This window comes from Quercus robur, chromosome 10 (assembly GCF_932294415.1).
Source record: "Quercus robur chromosome 10, dhQueRobu3.1, whole genome shotgun sequence".
Lineage (NCBI taxonomy): Eukaryota > Viridiplantae > Streptophyta > Magnoliopsida > Fagales > Fagaceae > Quercus > Quercus robur.
In genome coordinates, this window is record NC_065543.1 from 1,959,906 (window position 1) to 1,977,720 (window position 17,815).

Sequence of the window (17,815 nt, forward strand, 5' to 3'; positions counted from 1 at the left end):
TTTAGGGCAGGTGAATAATGTTGTGGAGGTCTAATGGTCCTCAAAGATTTATGGACTTCAGCTATAGGTGTACTTTGATCTACCTGTGAATCTACATTCTCCTTATCTTCTTCACCTCTTTTCTGGACAGTACTTTCAGTCAATATCATCTAAGTTGACAAACTCAGATTTCTATTGATCTATCTCTTTAACATTTGGCACTATAGTTAACCTGTTCTTGTACATAACCTGTTCATTAAATATCACATTTCTACTTCTAATAATTTTTCTGTTTTGTTCATCCCAAAACTGATAGCCAAATTTCTCATCACTATAGCAATGAAAAAACATATTTTAGACTTTGCATCAAGTTTACCATAAGCAACAAAATCAATATGAACATAAGAGACACAAACAAAAACTTTTAAATGGGAAAACTTTACCTTTTTACCACTCCAAACCTCTTTAGGAAGTTTGAACTCCATGGGAATTGCTGGTCCTCGATTTATCAGGTAAGCTACAGTACTAACAGCATCAGCCCGCAAAGTTTTTGGTAATCCAGCATGCAACCTCATACTCCTAGCACACTCATTGAGAGTTCTATTCATGCGCTCAGCCACACCGTTCTATTGTGGTGTCCCAGGAATAGTCTTCTCCATCCTGATTCCATGTGCAGCACAATACTCACTGAACCCTCCATCTATGTACTCTCCTCCATTGTTTGACCTCAAACATTTTAATTTTAGACCTATTTCTGTCTCAACTATAGCTTTTCACTTCTTAAAAGTCTCAAATACATCATATTTGTTTTTCAGAAAATAAACCCATACGTTTCTGCTTGAGTCATCAATGAAAGTGATGTAATATCTTGAACCCCCAAGGGATGCAATCGGAGAAGGCCCCCACAAATCAATATGTACTAACTCTAATTTTTTAGCCTTCGTTGTCTTGCCAGTTTTCAAGAAGCTCATTTTTTTCTACTTTTCTAAGATGCATCTTTCACACATGTCAAAATCAGCGAACTTCAATTCTGGTAGTTTCCCTTTTGACAGCAACATCTTCATCCCTTTCTCACTCATGTGACTAAGTCTGTGATGTCATGGGCTTGTATCAGTACTTGCTTCAGCAACTGCAATTGTGTCTCTTGGACTTGAGGTCATATATAGAGTACCAGTCTTTTTTTCACGGGCTAATACTCTAACTCTCTTTGTAACCTTCCAAGTACCACCAATAAATAGTATTGTACACCCTTCATCATCAAGTTGTACAACAAAAATTAGATTCCTCCTCAAGTCGGGAATATGTCGAACCTTCTCTAGTAACCAAACAAACCCATTGGGCAACAATATCCGAACATCTCCTATACCCACAACAATTGTATTGACCCCTTGTGATTAAATTAATTGATTAATTATCCAAGTTTATTAATTAATAAAATTAACATGCAAAGCACGTGGTAGCACAAACAAATCACCAATTAAATAAAGTGCAGCGAAAATTAAATTGACATAGTGATTTGTTTACGAATAGGAAAAACCAACACGGCAAAAACCCCATCAGGTGATTTTCAGGTCATTACTCCCAAAATTCCACTATTATCACAACAAGCGGTTACAAGTAAAGGAATCCTAGTACCTTATACCAACGTACAGTTGAACCCTTACCTCAGTACCTAATTGAACTTGTTTTGTAATGACAATTTCTCCTTTTGATGCATAGCTTCCAACTACATGACTAACCAATTGTGCGGATCCCAATACGTGACTTCAGTCACCAACTAGAGAAGGTTGTTGGCTGCAAAGTTCTTCAATTCATCTATACGATGAAGATCAAAAAGATGCTTGGTCATTAAACCCTACAGTGCACAAACACTGCAACTTCTTCAGAAGAGATGAACTAGGGCAAAACTGTGTCTCCGGTCACAAATTGCTTGAACAAACTTTGCTCAACACTTGTGCAACTTGTGTCCTCTTTGACGGCCCTTAAAATAATCATTTTATATGTCTAGGGTTAGGAGAAAAGAAGTCCCAAAGACACATTCACGAATTCCAAGAAAACAGATCAGAATTTTTAATTCTTTCTTAAACCTTGACAGGTAGGAGGTGTCGAGCAGTTGTTAAGCAGGTGTCGAGCACACGGGTTGAACAACTTCTTAAATCTCGACACATGCTAGCTGTCGAGCTTTAATGAACTTGCCCTTCTCAGCTTGTTTCTAGGACAGACTTGATGACTTCAACACTTGATCTTGAAACACAGTTTCCTAAAGTATTAAAAACACCTATATCTACCCTATTACAAGTAAAGTGCATTTTGTCAAAGGATTAGTCAATTACATAAAATAGTGACATATATTCCTAACAAGTGAATCACATATGTCCTAACATGTTGTTTAAATTTTAAACTATAATCTGTTTACTTAAGAAAAATCCTAAACATGTTCAAGAAGATTACACAATATAGATTCTTATAAATTTTATTTTCCATGGCCCCTTACTTTAACCATAGAAACTACTCATAAGTAATACCCATTATACAGCTAGGCCCATTATTATGGCATCCTAAACTTTTAGCCTACGTCAGTTTTGGGCCCAAATTAAACCACTTCTTTGCAACAAGAAAATATTTATTTCTTTTTAGTTTTGCTTAATAATACATCTTTCAAAATCAAAATAATAAAATAAAAAATAAATTAAAAACGGTGATGTTAGTCCAGGAAATCCATGCTCAGCAATAATAGTGAAAAACATAATGCTCACTTACAAGAATCAAGTAGCCAAAGCTTCATGTAATTATGTATTTGTCACATCTTTTGGTATTGTCCAGCTCGCAATCAACTGCTTACAGAGCAAGGGAGTCAATTTTGTATTGGAGGCTATTTCAGTTTTGTAAAAGAAATGAAATTTTTTGATATTGGTTAATACCGATATACTATTTCAAAGTTAGCATTATATATGTGTGTGTGTACACGTATACATACACACACACACATTTATACGTTTATAAACATATAATTTAAATCTACAATTTTATAAGACCAAATATTCACCTAAATACATTAATGCAATGTATTATCTCAAATAACATTTTTTTTTAATTATTTTATTGTTCCAGTACTTGAAACATCTATATCGATTGAAACACTCGTTAAAATTCCGGTATATGCAGGTGCAACCCAATATTTTATCCAATACATTTTAAAAAAGTATCACTATTGGTTTAACAGTTAGTACGATGTATATCTCTGATACTACTATCAATATGATATGTTATATAGGGGAGGGGAATACAAAATCCGTATTTACAAAGGATTAAAAATGAATCTACATTCTTGTTCTTTCAATCCTGTGGCCAAAATGTATACTAGTTATTTTTTGTAGTATATTAATATTATTGTAGTAGGTCATTGGATGATAACCTGATTGCTCAAGCCTGTGGCAGTGCTAGTCCATTGCACTCGTATTTCCTACCCAATCTACAATTTCATGAAAACGAAGCATATTTAGTAATGTAATGAAAATAATTTAATCAAGGAATTCTATCTGGATTTTCCTTGGTGAGGAAAAGATCCAAATTGAATAGATTATGGTAAAGTGGTCCATCCGAATTCTATCTGGATTTTCCTTGGTGAGGAAAAAGCCCCACATTGAAGGGTGCATTGTTTTTATTATTTTTTTTAAAGCACTGCTTTTTTTTTTCTTTGCTTGGCCATGTTCATGGGTAATTATTGAGTACTTTTAGAATACCATAAATGTGTATTCTTCCCTTTCACATAAGAGTCGGTCTCACTAATTAAATATATGGTGGGACTCAAAATTCATATGGGAGGAGGGAGTACGTGTCTATAGTATGAGAAATTATACTATGTTTCGGTAATACCAACTTAGCATCTGTTTTGGTATTTCCTACCCAATAAATGAGTGACATTTGTTTCAAAAAACGACATCAGACTACTCCAATAAATTAATCACAATCTTCTATACTATCGCGAAGATAAATTAATTATTTATTGAAGTAGTCTAATGTGGTTTTTTGAAACAAGTGTCACTCATTTATTGGGTAGGAAATACCAAAACAGATGCTGAGTTGGTATTACCGAAATATGGTATACTTTCTCATACTATAGATGCGTACTCCCTCCTCCCACATGAATTTTGAGTCCCACCATATATTTAATTAGTGAGACCCACTCTTATGTGAAAGGGAAGAGTACACATGTTTGGTATTTTGGGAGTACTCAATAATTACCCATGAACATGTCCAAGCAAAGAAAAAAACAAGGAGTGCTTTTTTGAAACAGGTGTCACTCATTTATTGGGTAGGAAATATCAAAACAGATGTCACTCTGATAAGGGCCTCAATTTTCAACATTATTTTCATTACGTGGTTTTTTGAAACAGGTGTCACTCATTTATTGGGTAGGAAATACCAAAACAGATGCTAAGTTGGTATTACCGAAACATGATATACTTTCTTGTACTATAGATGTGTAATCCCTCTTCCCCTATGAATTTTGAATCTAACCATATATTTAATTAGTGAAATCCACTCTTATGTGAAAGGGAAGAGTACACATTTATGGTATTCTGGGAGTATTCAATAATTACCCATGAACATGGCCAAGCAAAGAAAAAAAACAAGGAGTGCTTTAAAAAAAAATAATAACAACAATGCACCCTTCAATGTAAGGCTTTTTCCTCACCAAGGAAAATCCAAATAAAATTCGGATGGACCACTTTACCATAATCTATTCAATTTGGATCTTTTCCTCACCAAGGAAAATCCAGATAGAATTCCTTGATTAAATTATTTTCATTACATTACTAAATATGCTTCGTTTTCATGATATTACTAAATATGCTTCATGCGAGTTGTCATTGCAAAATGAAATCATTAAATTAAACAATTCATCATACAAACACTCTGATAAGGACTTCAATTTTCAACATTATTTTCATTACGTGGTTTTTTGAAATAGGTGTCACTCATTTATTGGATAGGAAATACCAAAACAAATGCTGAGTTGGTATTGCCGAAACATGGTATGCTTTCTCTTATAGTACTCTGGAGTATTTTATAATTTTCCGTGTATTAAAAGAAAAAAAGTTAAGACTCTTAAAAGCACCTTTTAACACCCAAGAGTACAGAACCAGACGGGCCCTGCATCATCATAAATAGATAAATTGGAAAGGAAAAAGAACAAAAGAAATCAATTGTGACATCCTCCACCAAATTGTGAGTCCTTTCTCATTCCTCTGTGCGCTAATACAAGTTTCATTTCCTATGCTCTAGAGTTTCTACCAGAGTTGACAGTGCATGACTTGGAAATTAGACCCATCAACCACGTTATTTGTATACGGCAATTATTACTTACCTATTGTTGATAGATCATATAGACTTTGGAAAATTGTATTTTTCAAATAGTATTTGATGGAGGTAGTATTTTCCAATTTAAAATTTTCTTAAAGATGAATTTGTTTCCATTTTTGAATTCTCTATTTAACCTACATGGCTTTCTACATCTAAGTTTTCATGACAAACACATATGCTAATGGCTCATAGTGTGAGACTCGTCATAGCTCTACTTCACATATTTGCATTGTCATTTCTAGACATTCTTAAAATAAGCAATGGCTTAGAGAGTGACATCTACTGCTTGAGGTCCATTAGAGATTCACTAGAAGACCCCCACAACTACTTGAAAAATTCATGGAACTTCAACAACAATACCGCAGGTTTCATCTGTGAATTTGGTGGGGTTGAATGCTGGCACCCAAATGCTAATGAGGTCTTAAATATCCAACTCAGTCACATGATGCTCAAGGGCCAATTCCCTCGTGACATTAAGAATTGCACACATTTAATAGGGTTAGACCTCTCTGCTAATGAACTTTCAGGACCACTCCCATTTGTCTCTGTAAAGTTGTGATTTACAACTATGTTTTATGTTGGTTTTATTCCATGACAAAAAGTGTTGTAATTGCTTTAATTTAGTTCCTTGTATTTTGTGGGATTTTATTGTATTGGTTTTAGTATTAAGTTGGTGAAGACTCAAGCTTAATTGAAGAATCGGTGTATTTCGCGACTAGCTCGCGAGAAGGGCATGTGAGAAGCACATGACTGGAAGCTGAAGAGTCGTGCCAGGCTGTCAGTTTCACGAGTATCTTGCAGGTAAGGCCTTCTTGCGAGGTAGTCGTGAAACATTCTGCCTGGAGGATTTTTAAGTGTGACTTTCTTACCCTTCACCCATACTATATATACCATCATTACCCTTAGAAATTGTAAGAATGCCATTCAGAGAGAAAAACCCTAGATAGGTTTTCTACAACATACACACCCATCTTTTTGAGAGAGAGCTACTCATCTTTAGTGAGAAATCATTCTAGCCTCTTCTCCTTCCCTCTCCTATTGTCATACCTTGAGAGGAGATTTGTACCCAAACACTTACCACACCTTTTTAGAGTGTTCAATGAGGTTTTGGTGTTGCTGGGAAGCATTGGAAGAAGCCAGGCTTTGGCAGATGCAATCGAGCGTATTGCAAGATCTGGAGAGCTAGACAAGACATGGTTCCGAGAAGTCTTGTTGGAGTAGGAGCTTGGAGGGCTTAGGTGAATCGGGTAGATTAGGTTTAGAGGGTCTCTTACTAACCCATGTATCCCAACTGATTGTCTAGTGGATCGATTATCGCTTGGAGGGTGACGGAAAGGATTTACGCCGAGTACTTCTGTTTCCTCTTCGATAACACATCGGCATGTTATCTTGTGTTTGCATCCTTCTTCCCTACTCTTTTAGCTTTCATATTTTTGCTATGTTATATTGTATATGGCTTAGAGTAGTTTGTTTGTTTATCTGCTCGCATTTACTGTATTCTGCACTTAGTATAAGTTAGAGTAAAATCTATCAAGCCATAATTTTTATTTAGGGGGTCTAAATAGCTTGTGTGTTTTAACACATTTTCGAGCATTCAGTCTCAAAACTCAATAACTCCGAAAACAAATTTTCTGGGGAAATCCCAAAGAGCTTTGTCAATTTTAGTTTTCTAAATGTTCTTAAACTTAACCATAATCGACTAAATCGTCAAATCCCTTCCCAAATAAGCGGCCTCAATCGTTCGAAATGGTTCTAACAATTAGTTGTCATGATTGGTCCCTGTCTTTAACAAAACCGCTACTAAGTTTACAGCTAAGAGCTTTGCTAACAACAAGGAACTTTGTGGAGGGCCATTAGAACCCTGTCCAAAACGAATATGGAAATTCTTTTCATTCAAAAATGGGTTTCTAGTTGGTTATGTGCTTTTTGTATTCCACACTTAGTATAAGTTATAGTAAAATCTATCAAGCCGTAATTTTTCTTTAGGGGGTCTAAGCAGCTCGTGTGTTGTAACACATTTTCGAGCATTCAGTCTCAAAACTCAATAACTCCATAAACAAATTTTTTGGGGAAATCCCAAAGAGCTTTGTCAATTGTAGTTTTCTAAACGTTCTTAAACTTGACCATAATCAACTAACTAGTCAAATCTCTCCCCAAATAAGCGACCTCAATCGTTCGAAGTTCTTCAATGTTGCTAACAATCAGTTGTCATGATTGTTCCCTGTCTTTAACAAAACCACTACTAAGTTTATAGCTAAGATCTTTGCTAACAAAAAGGAACTTTGCGTAGGGCCAATGGAACCCTATCCAAAACGAATATGGAAATTCTTTTCATTCAAAAATGGGTTTCTAGTTGGTTATGTGTTTTTTGTAGGTTCAATAATGGTTTTTTTTTTTTTTTTTTTTTTGGGTCCAATTATATGGCTTTTGTAGAGACTAGAAAAATTGGCGGCCCAAGCCCACTTAGAATAGTGGCTAGGTCAATCCAATCGTGGCCCAAAACAATGAATTTGTAAGAGAGGGAAACAAACAACTAAAGGGGGGCTCCGCTCGAGGAGGCACAATAAGGAAGAAAAGATTTATCTTATTAAATGGATGAATCACTTTCTCAATACCAGTTGGCCCGAGGAGGCCACATTTACATAAAAAAATGTTACTGTTCACTCTCTTTTCTCTCTATGTTCTTCTCTATATCTTGGTACTTGTGTCTCTCCCTTTCTCTGTAAACCGCCTTTTTCTTATATACTCCTTCTCCCACATCTCAACCATCCATCCTTACCTAACATACCTTCTATCATGACACTTGTCTCTGTCGTTATCTGAAGAAGGTGGCGGAAGGAATCTGCATAGCTGTGACTTGCATTGTTCAGGTCATTTCCTCATCAATGTAGCTGATAAAGCTGTTGCCCACCATTAAATGTGGAGACAACAAGTTACTCTGAACTAGAAACTTCCCCTATGGTCACAGATTCTCTCTCTTCATACCTTTCTCTCCACCTGGAACATCTCAAAGTCCTATGATTCATCCATTCCTCTCATTGGGCGTCCTTCATCCACGGGCCCGTGGCTCGTGGCCTGTGGTATCCCTACACCAATACTGCAACTCTTCAACTTCATCCTTAGTCCTTGAGCACCCACAGCTTTCATGATTAAGAAGAAAAGGATTGAGAAGATGGCAATGTCCAAGAGGAGGAGAACTAATAAAGAAGTTGATCAAGTTAATTACTTGCCAACTAAAGGGCTCTTGCAAGAAGGGAGCAAAATGGTAATTTCCTTCAATCTATTAGAATTAAGAAACTTCTCTTTTATTTATTTAATTATTTTATTTAGTTCAATAGTTACAAAAACCAAAGATTTGAACTCTAATTTTCCTAATAAAGGAGAGCATGCTATGCCACTAAAACTTCTTTTAATTCCTTGGTTTGAAATTTTTGGAAAAAAAAAAAAACCATTTTTTCCTTCAATCATAAAACTGCGTGAAGTTTTAAGTATAACTTCCAAGCCCTTGTGCTATTGTTATATATATAAATTGCTAATTATGTAACACTTAATCCCCTTGAGATTTAAGTATAAGACTTAACCCTAGATTTAAAGTGTATTACAAAACTCTTTGTGGTATTGTTTTATGTAAAAATAGTATGGACAAATATCATCACATGAGCAATTTACATTCTTGTTTTCCTAGATCTTTCAACTATTTACACAAAATAATAATATTTGAAGTTAATTTTACACTCAAAACTTTATAAAGTTTTGAGTTTTCACAAGAAAAATCACAGGGATTTTTGTGTAGCCTTTCCAATGTCACAATTCTCAACTCTACTATGCTCTGGTGATGATTGCATCTTAGTTGGACCTGGTACCATTAATATGTAGATTGAGAATGTAGCATGTGGACCAAGCCATGGAATCAGGTAAAGAAATTTTATTTATTTTTTGATCTATTGAATATTATGTAACTATAACAACAATATTATAGTGTGATGCCAAATTGGTCATGGGTGCAATTTGTTATTGTAGCATTGGGAGTTTAGGCAAAAACCAGCAAGAGACTAGTGTCCAAAACATGACAATTACAATAGTAAATTTTTCCGGTACTCAGAATTGGGTGAGGATTAAATCTTGGCCAAGGCCTAGCAATGGGTTTGCTAGGAGCATTATTTTCCAACATGTCAATATGGTGAATGTCCAAAATCCCATTATAATTGATCAAAATTATTGCCCCTCTAAAGATTGCCCTCATTAGGTACGATATTTTGAAGGATATTTATGCTAATGTTGTTTAAATTTTAAACTATAATCTGTTTGCTTATGAAAAATCCTAAACATGTTCAAGAAGATTACACAATATAGATTCTTATAAATTTTAGTTTCCATGGCCCCTTACTATAATCATAGAAACTACTCATAAGTAATACCCATTATATAGCTAGGCCCATTATTATGGCATCCTAAACTTTTAGTCTACATAAGTTTTTGGCGCAAATTAAACCCCTTCTTTGCAACAAGAAAATCTTTAATTTTTTTAGTTTTTGCTTAATAATACATCTTTCAAAGTCAAAATAATAAAAGAAAACATAAATTAAAAACGGTGATGTTAGTTTTTTTAATTTTATAGGTTAGAGTTTGCATACTACTACCATTAATAAGTAGAAAATTGATGTGTGCAAATTTGTTTTCCCATTTTAATAGGCTTCTGGTGTAAAAATTAGTAATGTGACATACCAAGACATTCATGGAAGTTCAGCGACAGGGGTGGCTGTGAATTTTAATTGTAGTCTGGGAAATCCATGCTCTGCAATAACAATGAAAAACATAATGCTCACTTACAAGAATCAAGTAGCCAAAGCTTCATGTAATTATGCATCTGTCACATCTTCTGGTATTGTCCAGCCTGCAATCAATTGCTTATAGAGCAAGGGAGTTAATTTTGTATTGGAGGCTGTTTCAATTTGGTAAAAGAAATGAAATTTTTTGATATTGGTTAATACCATGGTTTTAAAAACCGAACCGAGAGTTGAACAATTTTTTTCAAAATTCCCGGTTCAACCCAATTTTGACTGTTTTTTTTTGGTTTTTGACCGGTTTTCCCCGATTTTAGGGGTTTTTATCGGACCAGGCAGGCTCCTAGTTCCCAGTTGAACCAGTCAAACCGGCCAGTCCGGTCCGTTTTTAAAACATTAGTTAATACTGATATACTATTTCAAAGTTAGCACTATATATATGTGTGTGTGTGCGTGTGTGTGTGTACACATATTTATATGTTTATAAACATATAATTTAAATCTACAATTTTATAAGACCAAATATTCGCATAAATACATTAATGCAATGTATTAGCTCAAATAACATTTTTTTTTTAATTATTTTATTTGAAAGTTCACTTGGTGTATAAAACACTAGTGAATGTTTAGACCCCCAATTTCAAAAATACTAACACAAGCTTATACTTAAACAATAGATGTGTGGAATGATAAGTACAAGCAATACCCAAATAAATAAACAACTCTAAACCACAATTAATTACAACACAGCAACAATTAAAAGGCAAGAGTAAGGATTAGAAAGATGCAAATACAAAGATAACATCGGCACGTGTTATTGAAGAGGAAATCGAAGAACTTGGCAAAAAACCTTTCCGCCACCCTCCAAGTGGTAAAATGATCCACTAAAGAGTAAAGTTGGGATACAAGAATAACAATAGACCCTCCAAGCCTAATTTACCCAATGCACCTAAGCCCTCCAACCTTCTTGCTCCAACAAAGTTAAGCCTGTGTCTTCTTTAGCTTTCCAGATCCTGCAATAAGCCCATTGCATCAACCAAATGAATTGGTCCTCTCTGAACTGCTTCCCAAGTAGCAAATAATCTTCTCACTGATATGGGTATGATGAGGTAAGGATTTGGCTAAGTATCCTCTCAAGGGTATGTCAATGGAGAGGGTGAGAGTAGAGGAATTTAGAGAGTCAAATGTCTAAGATTGTGGATGAGTCAATCTTGTTTTTCTCTAGGGTTTCTCTCTTAAAATTCTCTCTAGAAGCTCTCTACATTTCATGGGTATAAGGGTATATATAGTAGGGTATGTGATGGAATGTGAAAAAAAAACATTTTTTTGCATAACAAGGGGTTCTAGCAACTCACCTACGCGACTGGGACGAGTCGCGAGTTCCAATTGCGAAATAACTGACTGGTCAGATTGTCCTTTTTTGTCTTGTAGTGTTCCAACTGTCGTGACCCTTCAACTCCTGTGTGCTTCACATGTGTGGCATTTTGGCGAGTCAACAATTGCGAGCCATTTGTGAGATCCAGTCACGAGAATGCTCTTGAATGCACACACACTTGAATTCTTCACACTCTTTAACACACACCCTTACATGATTCCCACCTAAATACAAGATATCTAATTGCTGAATTACATTATTGTTGCAGCTAAAACATCTATATCAATTGAAACACTCATCAAAACTCCGGTACATGCAGGTATAACCTAATATTTTATCCAATACATTTTAAAAAAGTATCTGTATCGGTTTAACAGTGAGTATGATGTATACCTCTGGTACTACTATCAGTATGATATGTTATAAAGGGGAGGGGAATACAAAATCCGTATTTATAAAGGATAAAAAATGAATATACATTCTTGTCGTTTCAATCCTACGGTCAAAAAAGTATACTAGTTATTTTTTGAAGTATATTAATATTATTGTAGTAGGTCATTGGATGATAAGCTGATTGCTCAAGCCTGTGGCAGTGCTAGTCCATTGGGCGTTCTTGGAGCTGCTTGACCTTGCAATTAGGATATAAGGTTGAAAATTGAAGCCTTTATCAGGGCGTTTGTATGACGAATTGTTTAATTTAATGATTTCATTTTGCAATGACAACTCGCATGAAGCATATTGAGTAATATCATCAAAACGAAGCATATTCAGTAATGTAATGAAAATAATTTAATCAAGGAATTCTATCTGGATTTTCCTTTGTGAGGAAAAAGCCCCACAACTCCCCCACATTGAAGGGTGCATTGTTATTATTTTTTTTTAAAGCACTGCTTGTTTCTTTTCTTTGCTTGGCCATGTCCATATGTGATGAAATGTGTGTATTAGGGTGATTTGTGTATGAGTGAGTGAGTCTCTCTCTTTACTGATTTGTATTAAAAGAGAAAAGTTAAGACTCTTAATAGCACCTTTTAACACCCAAGTGTAAAGAACCAGACGGGCTCTGTGCATTAATACAATTATTGGACAGGATAATACAAGTTTCGTTTCCTATGCTCTGGAGTTTCTACCAAAGTTGACGGTGCATGACTCGGAAATTAGACCCATCAACCACGTTATTTGTACACAGTAATTATTACTTACCTATTGTTGATAGATAGTATAGACTTTGGAAAATTGTATTTTTCAAATAGTATTCGATGGAGGTAGTATTTTCCAATTAAAAATTTCTTTAAAGATGAATTTGTTTCCATTTTTGAATTATCTGTTTAACCTACATGGCTTTCTACATCTAAGTTTTCATGACAAACACTCATATGCTAATGGCTCATAGTGTGAGACTCGTCATAGCTCTACTTCACATATGTGCATTGTCATTTCTAAACATTCTTGAAATAAGCAATGGCTCAGAGAGTGACATCTACTGCTTGAGGTCCATTAAAGATTCAGTAGAAGGCCCCCGTAACTACTTGAAAAATTCGTGGAACATTAACAACAATACCGTAGGCTTCATCTGTGAATTTGTTGGGGTTGAATGCTGGCCCCCAGATGCTAATGAGGTCTTAAATTTCCAACTCAGTCACATGATGCTCTGGGGTCAATTCCCTCGTGACATTGAGAATTGCACACATTTAACAGGATTAGACCTCTCTGCTAATGAACTTTCAGGACCACTCCCATTTGACATAGGAGACTTGATCCCATTTGTCTCAAAACTCAACATCTCCGGAGACAAATTTTTTGGGGAAATCCCAAAGAGCTTTGTCAATTGCAATTTTCTAATGGTTCGTTTGGATTGAAGGAGAGGGAGGCAAAATTATCTAATTTTGACCAACTCTACTCTACTCCCCTCCACTCCTCCTCCTTCCCCCCTCCATCCAAACAGGCCATAAATGTTCTCAAAGTTGACTAGAACCAACTAACTGGTCAAATCCCTTCCCAAATAAGTGACCTCGATCGTTCGAAGTTCTTCAATGTTTCTAACAATCAGTTGTAAGGATTGGTCCCTGTCTTTAGCAAAACCACTACTAAATTTACAGCTGAGAGCTTTGCTAACAACAAGGAACTTTGTGGAGGGCCATTGGAACCCTGTCCAAAATGAATATGGAAATTCTTTTCATTTGAAAATGGGTTTCTAGTTGGTTATGTGTTTTCTGCAGGTTCAGTAATGGCTTTTTTTCTATCCAATTATATGGCTTTCATGATTAAGAAGAATAGGATTGAGAAGATGGCACTGTCCAAGAGGAGTAGAACTAATAAAGAAGTTGATCAAGTTAACTACTTGCCAACTAAAGGGCTCCTACAAGAAGGGAGGAAAACGGTACTTCCTCTCAATCGATTAGAATTAGGAAAATTCTCTTTATTTATTTATTAATTATTTTTTTAATTCAATAGTTCAAACGACCAAAAGATTTGAACTCTAATTTTCCTAATAAAGGAGAGCATGCTATGCCATTAAAACTTCTTTTAAGTTTTTGGTTTGGAATTTTTGGGGGGGTGGGGGGACCCTATTTTTTTTTCCTTAAATCATAAAACTGCGTGAAATTTTGAGTGTAACTTCCATGCTCTTGTGCTATTGTTATGTCTTTTATATATATATTATATATATAATATATATATATATATATTGAATGAATAAATCAAACCATCATCGGTACCTAATCAAGTTTCAAAAGACAAAATTGAAGTGAAAATTTGTAAAACATTTTGGCGCATATGAAACAACCATTTTTACAGTGACCTTATTGTCAATTCTGCTAAAACGTGTCCAATACTACTGTGACATTGATAAGTCATTAGAAATTTCTGTGGATGTAGAATTCAGATGCTGGTCCAGCCAGTTTTCATTTCTTAATTTTTTCTCTATTGACTGAACTGAAACGAGTCTCCAACTCTCCATAGGAATTTTGATTTGTCAAAAAAGACTCTTAATCAATCATGTCATTGACAAAAAAGATATCCTAGTTCAATAGGAATTGTGATTTGTGAGAGGTGGGGTTCAAGAACTAGGCAGCAATTAATAGCTAAGGATTTCTGGCTAAATGCTGGGAGGAGTGTCACAGTCTCAGTCTCACATGCAAATACCGCTTTCATCAAATTAAATATTTTGGACCAGATCATTTTCCACCGTGTAAGACACTTTGCCAGATATTTTCTGCCCTGTTTGCCACTTTTTCTTTTCCATATTCGTTGAACTTTGGACCATGATAAATTTTCCACCGTGTTTAACACTCTCCAAGTCTTTTTTTTTTTTTTTTTTTGTGCTCTGTTTGTTACTTTGCTTTTTTGCCTTTTTCCACATTGAATGTACCGACACCAACATCTAGCCCAATGTGTCACCAATGTATAGCTTGTATTTAATTGTAGCTATTTTTGCTATTATTGAATTAAGGTTCTGATTTGCCAAAAAAATAAAAACCTATTACTGGGGACAAATTCACTTGTATTGTCATATGAGATGAGTTCAAATTACACCTGGTATAACTCTAAAGGATTACACCAAAAGGATTACACCTTTTTTAAATCATTGGATTTAAGTAGATCCAACAGCCAAAAAAAGATTATCATTAATACTAATATTTGAATTGATCTCATTTATTATTCCTTATATAATACATTTTATACTTATTTCTAAACCAAAAAAAAATTATATGGTTGACTCTTTCTTTCTTCACTGCACGTCTCTCTCTCTTTCTCTCTGCACATTTTTTTCTCTATCTCCTCCAAGGCTCTTCCACCTCCACAGTCAAATCGCCAACAACCAAAAAAAAAAAAAAAGCCACAGATGGTGCAGATTCAACAAATGGTGTAGTACTCATTAATGGTAACGAGGCTAAACAAGAGTAGTGTAGAATAATAAAGGAACTTGTCTGCCTAAAAGCAATTGGTCATGGATGGAAATAGCGTCAACATCACAGAGGAAGAGTGGATACGAATTCAACAGATGGAGCAATACTTGTTAATGTTTTGTCATTGGCATGGTAGTGCATTGAATTTTATCATTGGACACACAGTATAAAATGTTTCTTAGCTTCAGTTATGAGCTTTTTTTACTCTCTTTTTTAGCATATTCTGAGGTCTTATCCTCAAAATATTTTGTGCCGTTGTAAATGTAGAAAAAATTGAAGTAATGATTATTACTGAGATTTATTTTTCTTTTCATTGTTCAAATTCAAAGAACTTAACATTAGCTTATAAAAAAACTATATAATCACATCAAAGTAATTACAGTCTCCAACCTATTATAATTTTAAAAGTATGGTTAAATTCAATCTCCTTAGAATCAAAGAGAACCAAGGATGGTAATACTTTCCAACTATAATTATCATCTACATGTCAAAGGACCAAAGACAAAAATGCAGTGGAGAACATGTACGGCAGGCTGTGGTTTTTTTTTTTTTTTTTTTTTTTTTTTTTTTTTTGTTGTGCTGCCGGTGACCTGACATGGTTGTGGGGGTGGAAGAGCCATGGAGGAGAGAGAGAGAGAAAGAGTCAGCCGTACAAATCTTTTTGGGTTTAGAAATAAGTACAGAGCGTATTAAATAAGGAATAATAAATGAGATCAATTAAAATATTAGCATTAATAATAGTCTTTTTTTGACCATTGGATCTACTTAAATCTAATGGTTTAAAAAAGGTGCAACTCTTTTAGAGTTACACTAGGTGTAACTTGAATCCATCTCATATATATATATATATATATATATATATTTGTATATATATAAATTGTTAATTATGTAACAAGTAATCCATTGTCAAAATGGTAATTGAAACAACCATCAATATAATGCAATTATACAGGCAATTACAAGAAACATCGTGTTCAATTTTATTGAAATATCTGGTTAGTAATAACGCAAAATAGCAAATAATTTGATTCACAGATTTATAAGTTGGAGGGAATGGTTTCTAGAATGAACTTTATAGAATTCAGTGAGGCAACTAGCAATTTTAGCACAAACAATGCCATTGGATTAGGAAAGATAGGGATGATGTACAAGGCAGTGCTTCCAAATGGTTCACCCCTTGCAGTTAAGAGGTTATATGGTTGTCAATTGTTTGAGAAACAATTCATTTCAGAGCTATTGGCTCTTGGGACATTGAAACACAATAACTTAGTTCCCATCTTGGGATTCTACAGAGAAAGGAAGGAGAAACTTCTAGTGTACAAATATATATCGAATAGTAATCTTTATTATTGGCTACGTGCAAGGGAGAGCATGGATAAGATCTTGGAATGGCCTCTGAGGAATAAAATTGCCATTGGGATAGCAAGAGGCTTAGCATGCCTTCACCATAAATGCAATTTCTGAGTAGTTTTTCTTAACTAGAATTCAAACTCTATCTTACTCAATATGAATTTTGAGCCAAAGATATCAAATTTTGGAGGGGCCAAAATTTTGAGTTATGGAGGGCTAATGTTCATGGATTCAAATGACATTGATTCGAGAAATAGCTCTTTTGTAGACAGTGGGGTTTGGGAGTCGGGCTTTGTTAAAAATGATGTCTATGACTATGGAGTTCTACTTCTTGAGCTAATTATAGGGAAGGAATCCGTTCATATCAATAATTATCCAAACAATTTGAATGAGAGTTTAGTTGACTGGATTACTCATCTTTTGACAAGTTCTTCTGAAGACTACTATGTCATTGATAAATCTTTGATTGGTCGAGAATTTGATGGTGAAATCTGAAAGCTCAAAATTGTGTGAAAACACAAGAGCTTGTTTAGACCCCAATTTAAAAAAAAAAAAAAAAATAGATAGATTGTAATTACTCTAACTTATCTAAGTGCGGAAACAAGAGTAAATGAAGAGAAATCAACTGAAACTACTCTAGTGCATAAATATGAACAACAAACAATAAAAGTAAAGCATAAAAGTAAGGGAAGAGAAATGCAAACACAAGATAACACGGCAATGTGTTATCGAAGAGGAAATCGAAGAACTTGGCGAAAAACCTCTCCGCCGGCCTCCAAGTGGTAAATCGATCTACTAGGCAACAAATTGGGATACATGAATAGCAAGAGACCCTCCAAGCCTAATCTATCCAATGTACCTAAGCCTTCCAAGCTTCTACTCCAACAAGGCTTCTCAAAACCGTGTCTTGTCTAACTTTCAGGATCCCGCAATACACCCGATTGCATCTGCCAAGCCTTATCGGCTTCTTTTGGCAAATCCCCAAAGCTTCCCAAGCTCCAAAACACTCTTTCCACTCTGAATAGGTGTGGGTTGTGTTTGGGTACAAATCTCCT

At 35.0% G+C, this 17,815-nt stretch overlaps 2 protein-coding genes and 1 pseudogene across 2 annotated transcripts; all 3 read left to right on the top strand.

Annotated features, from left to right (window-relative positions):
- Positions 1–5,527: 5,527 nt before the first annotated feature.
- LOC126702828 (probably inactive leucine-rich repeat receptor-like protein kinase At5g48380) lies at positions 5,528–7,560 on the top strand. Its single transcript, XM_050401686.1, has 2 exons — positions 5,528–5,893; positions 7,372–7,560. Exons 1-2 carry the CDS (start codon positions 5,528–5,530, stop codon positions 7,558–7,560), a joined length of 555 nt encoding a protein of 184 aa, XP_050257643.1.
- A 1,587-nt stretch (positions 7,561–9,147) lies between these two features.
- On the top strand, positions 9,148–10,260 carry LOC126702829 (polygalacturonase-like; annotated as a pseudogene).
- Positions 10,261–12,884: 2,624 nt separating this feature from the next.
- Positions 12,885–16,874, top strand: LOC126702832 (probably inactive leucine-rich repeat receptor-like protein kinase At5g48380). Its single transcript, XM_050401690.1, has 3 exons — positions 12,885–13,350; positions 13,722–13,882; positions 16,446–16,874. Exons 1-3 carry the CDS (start codon positions 12,885–12,887, stop codon positions 16,872–16,874), a joined length of 1,056 nt encoding a protein of 351 aa, XP_050257647.1.
- The last annotated feature ends 941 nt before the right edge of the window (positions 16,875–17,815 follow it).

Coding starts and splice junctions, on each gene's coding strand:
- LOC126702832 (XM_050401690.1), top strand. CDS start 12,885: ATGGCTCATAGTGTGAGACTCGTCATAGCTCTACTTCACATATGTGCA. Junction 13,351..13,721: donor TTGCAATTTTCTAATGGTTC/GTTTGGATTGAA, acceptor TGTTTTCTGCAG/GTTCAGTAATGGCTTTTTTT. Junction 13,883..16,445: donor TACAAGAAGGGAGGAAAACG/GTACTTCCTCTC, acceptor TTTGATTCACAG/ATTTATAAGTTGGAGGGAAT.
- LOC126702828 (XM_050401686.1), top strand. CDS start 5,528: ATGGCTCATAGTGTGAGACTCGTCATAGCTCTACTTCACATATTTGCA. Junction 5,894..7,371: donor GACCACTCCCATTTGTCTCT/GTAAAGTTGTGA, acceptor CACATTTTCGAG/CATTCAGTCTCAAAACTCAA.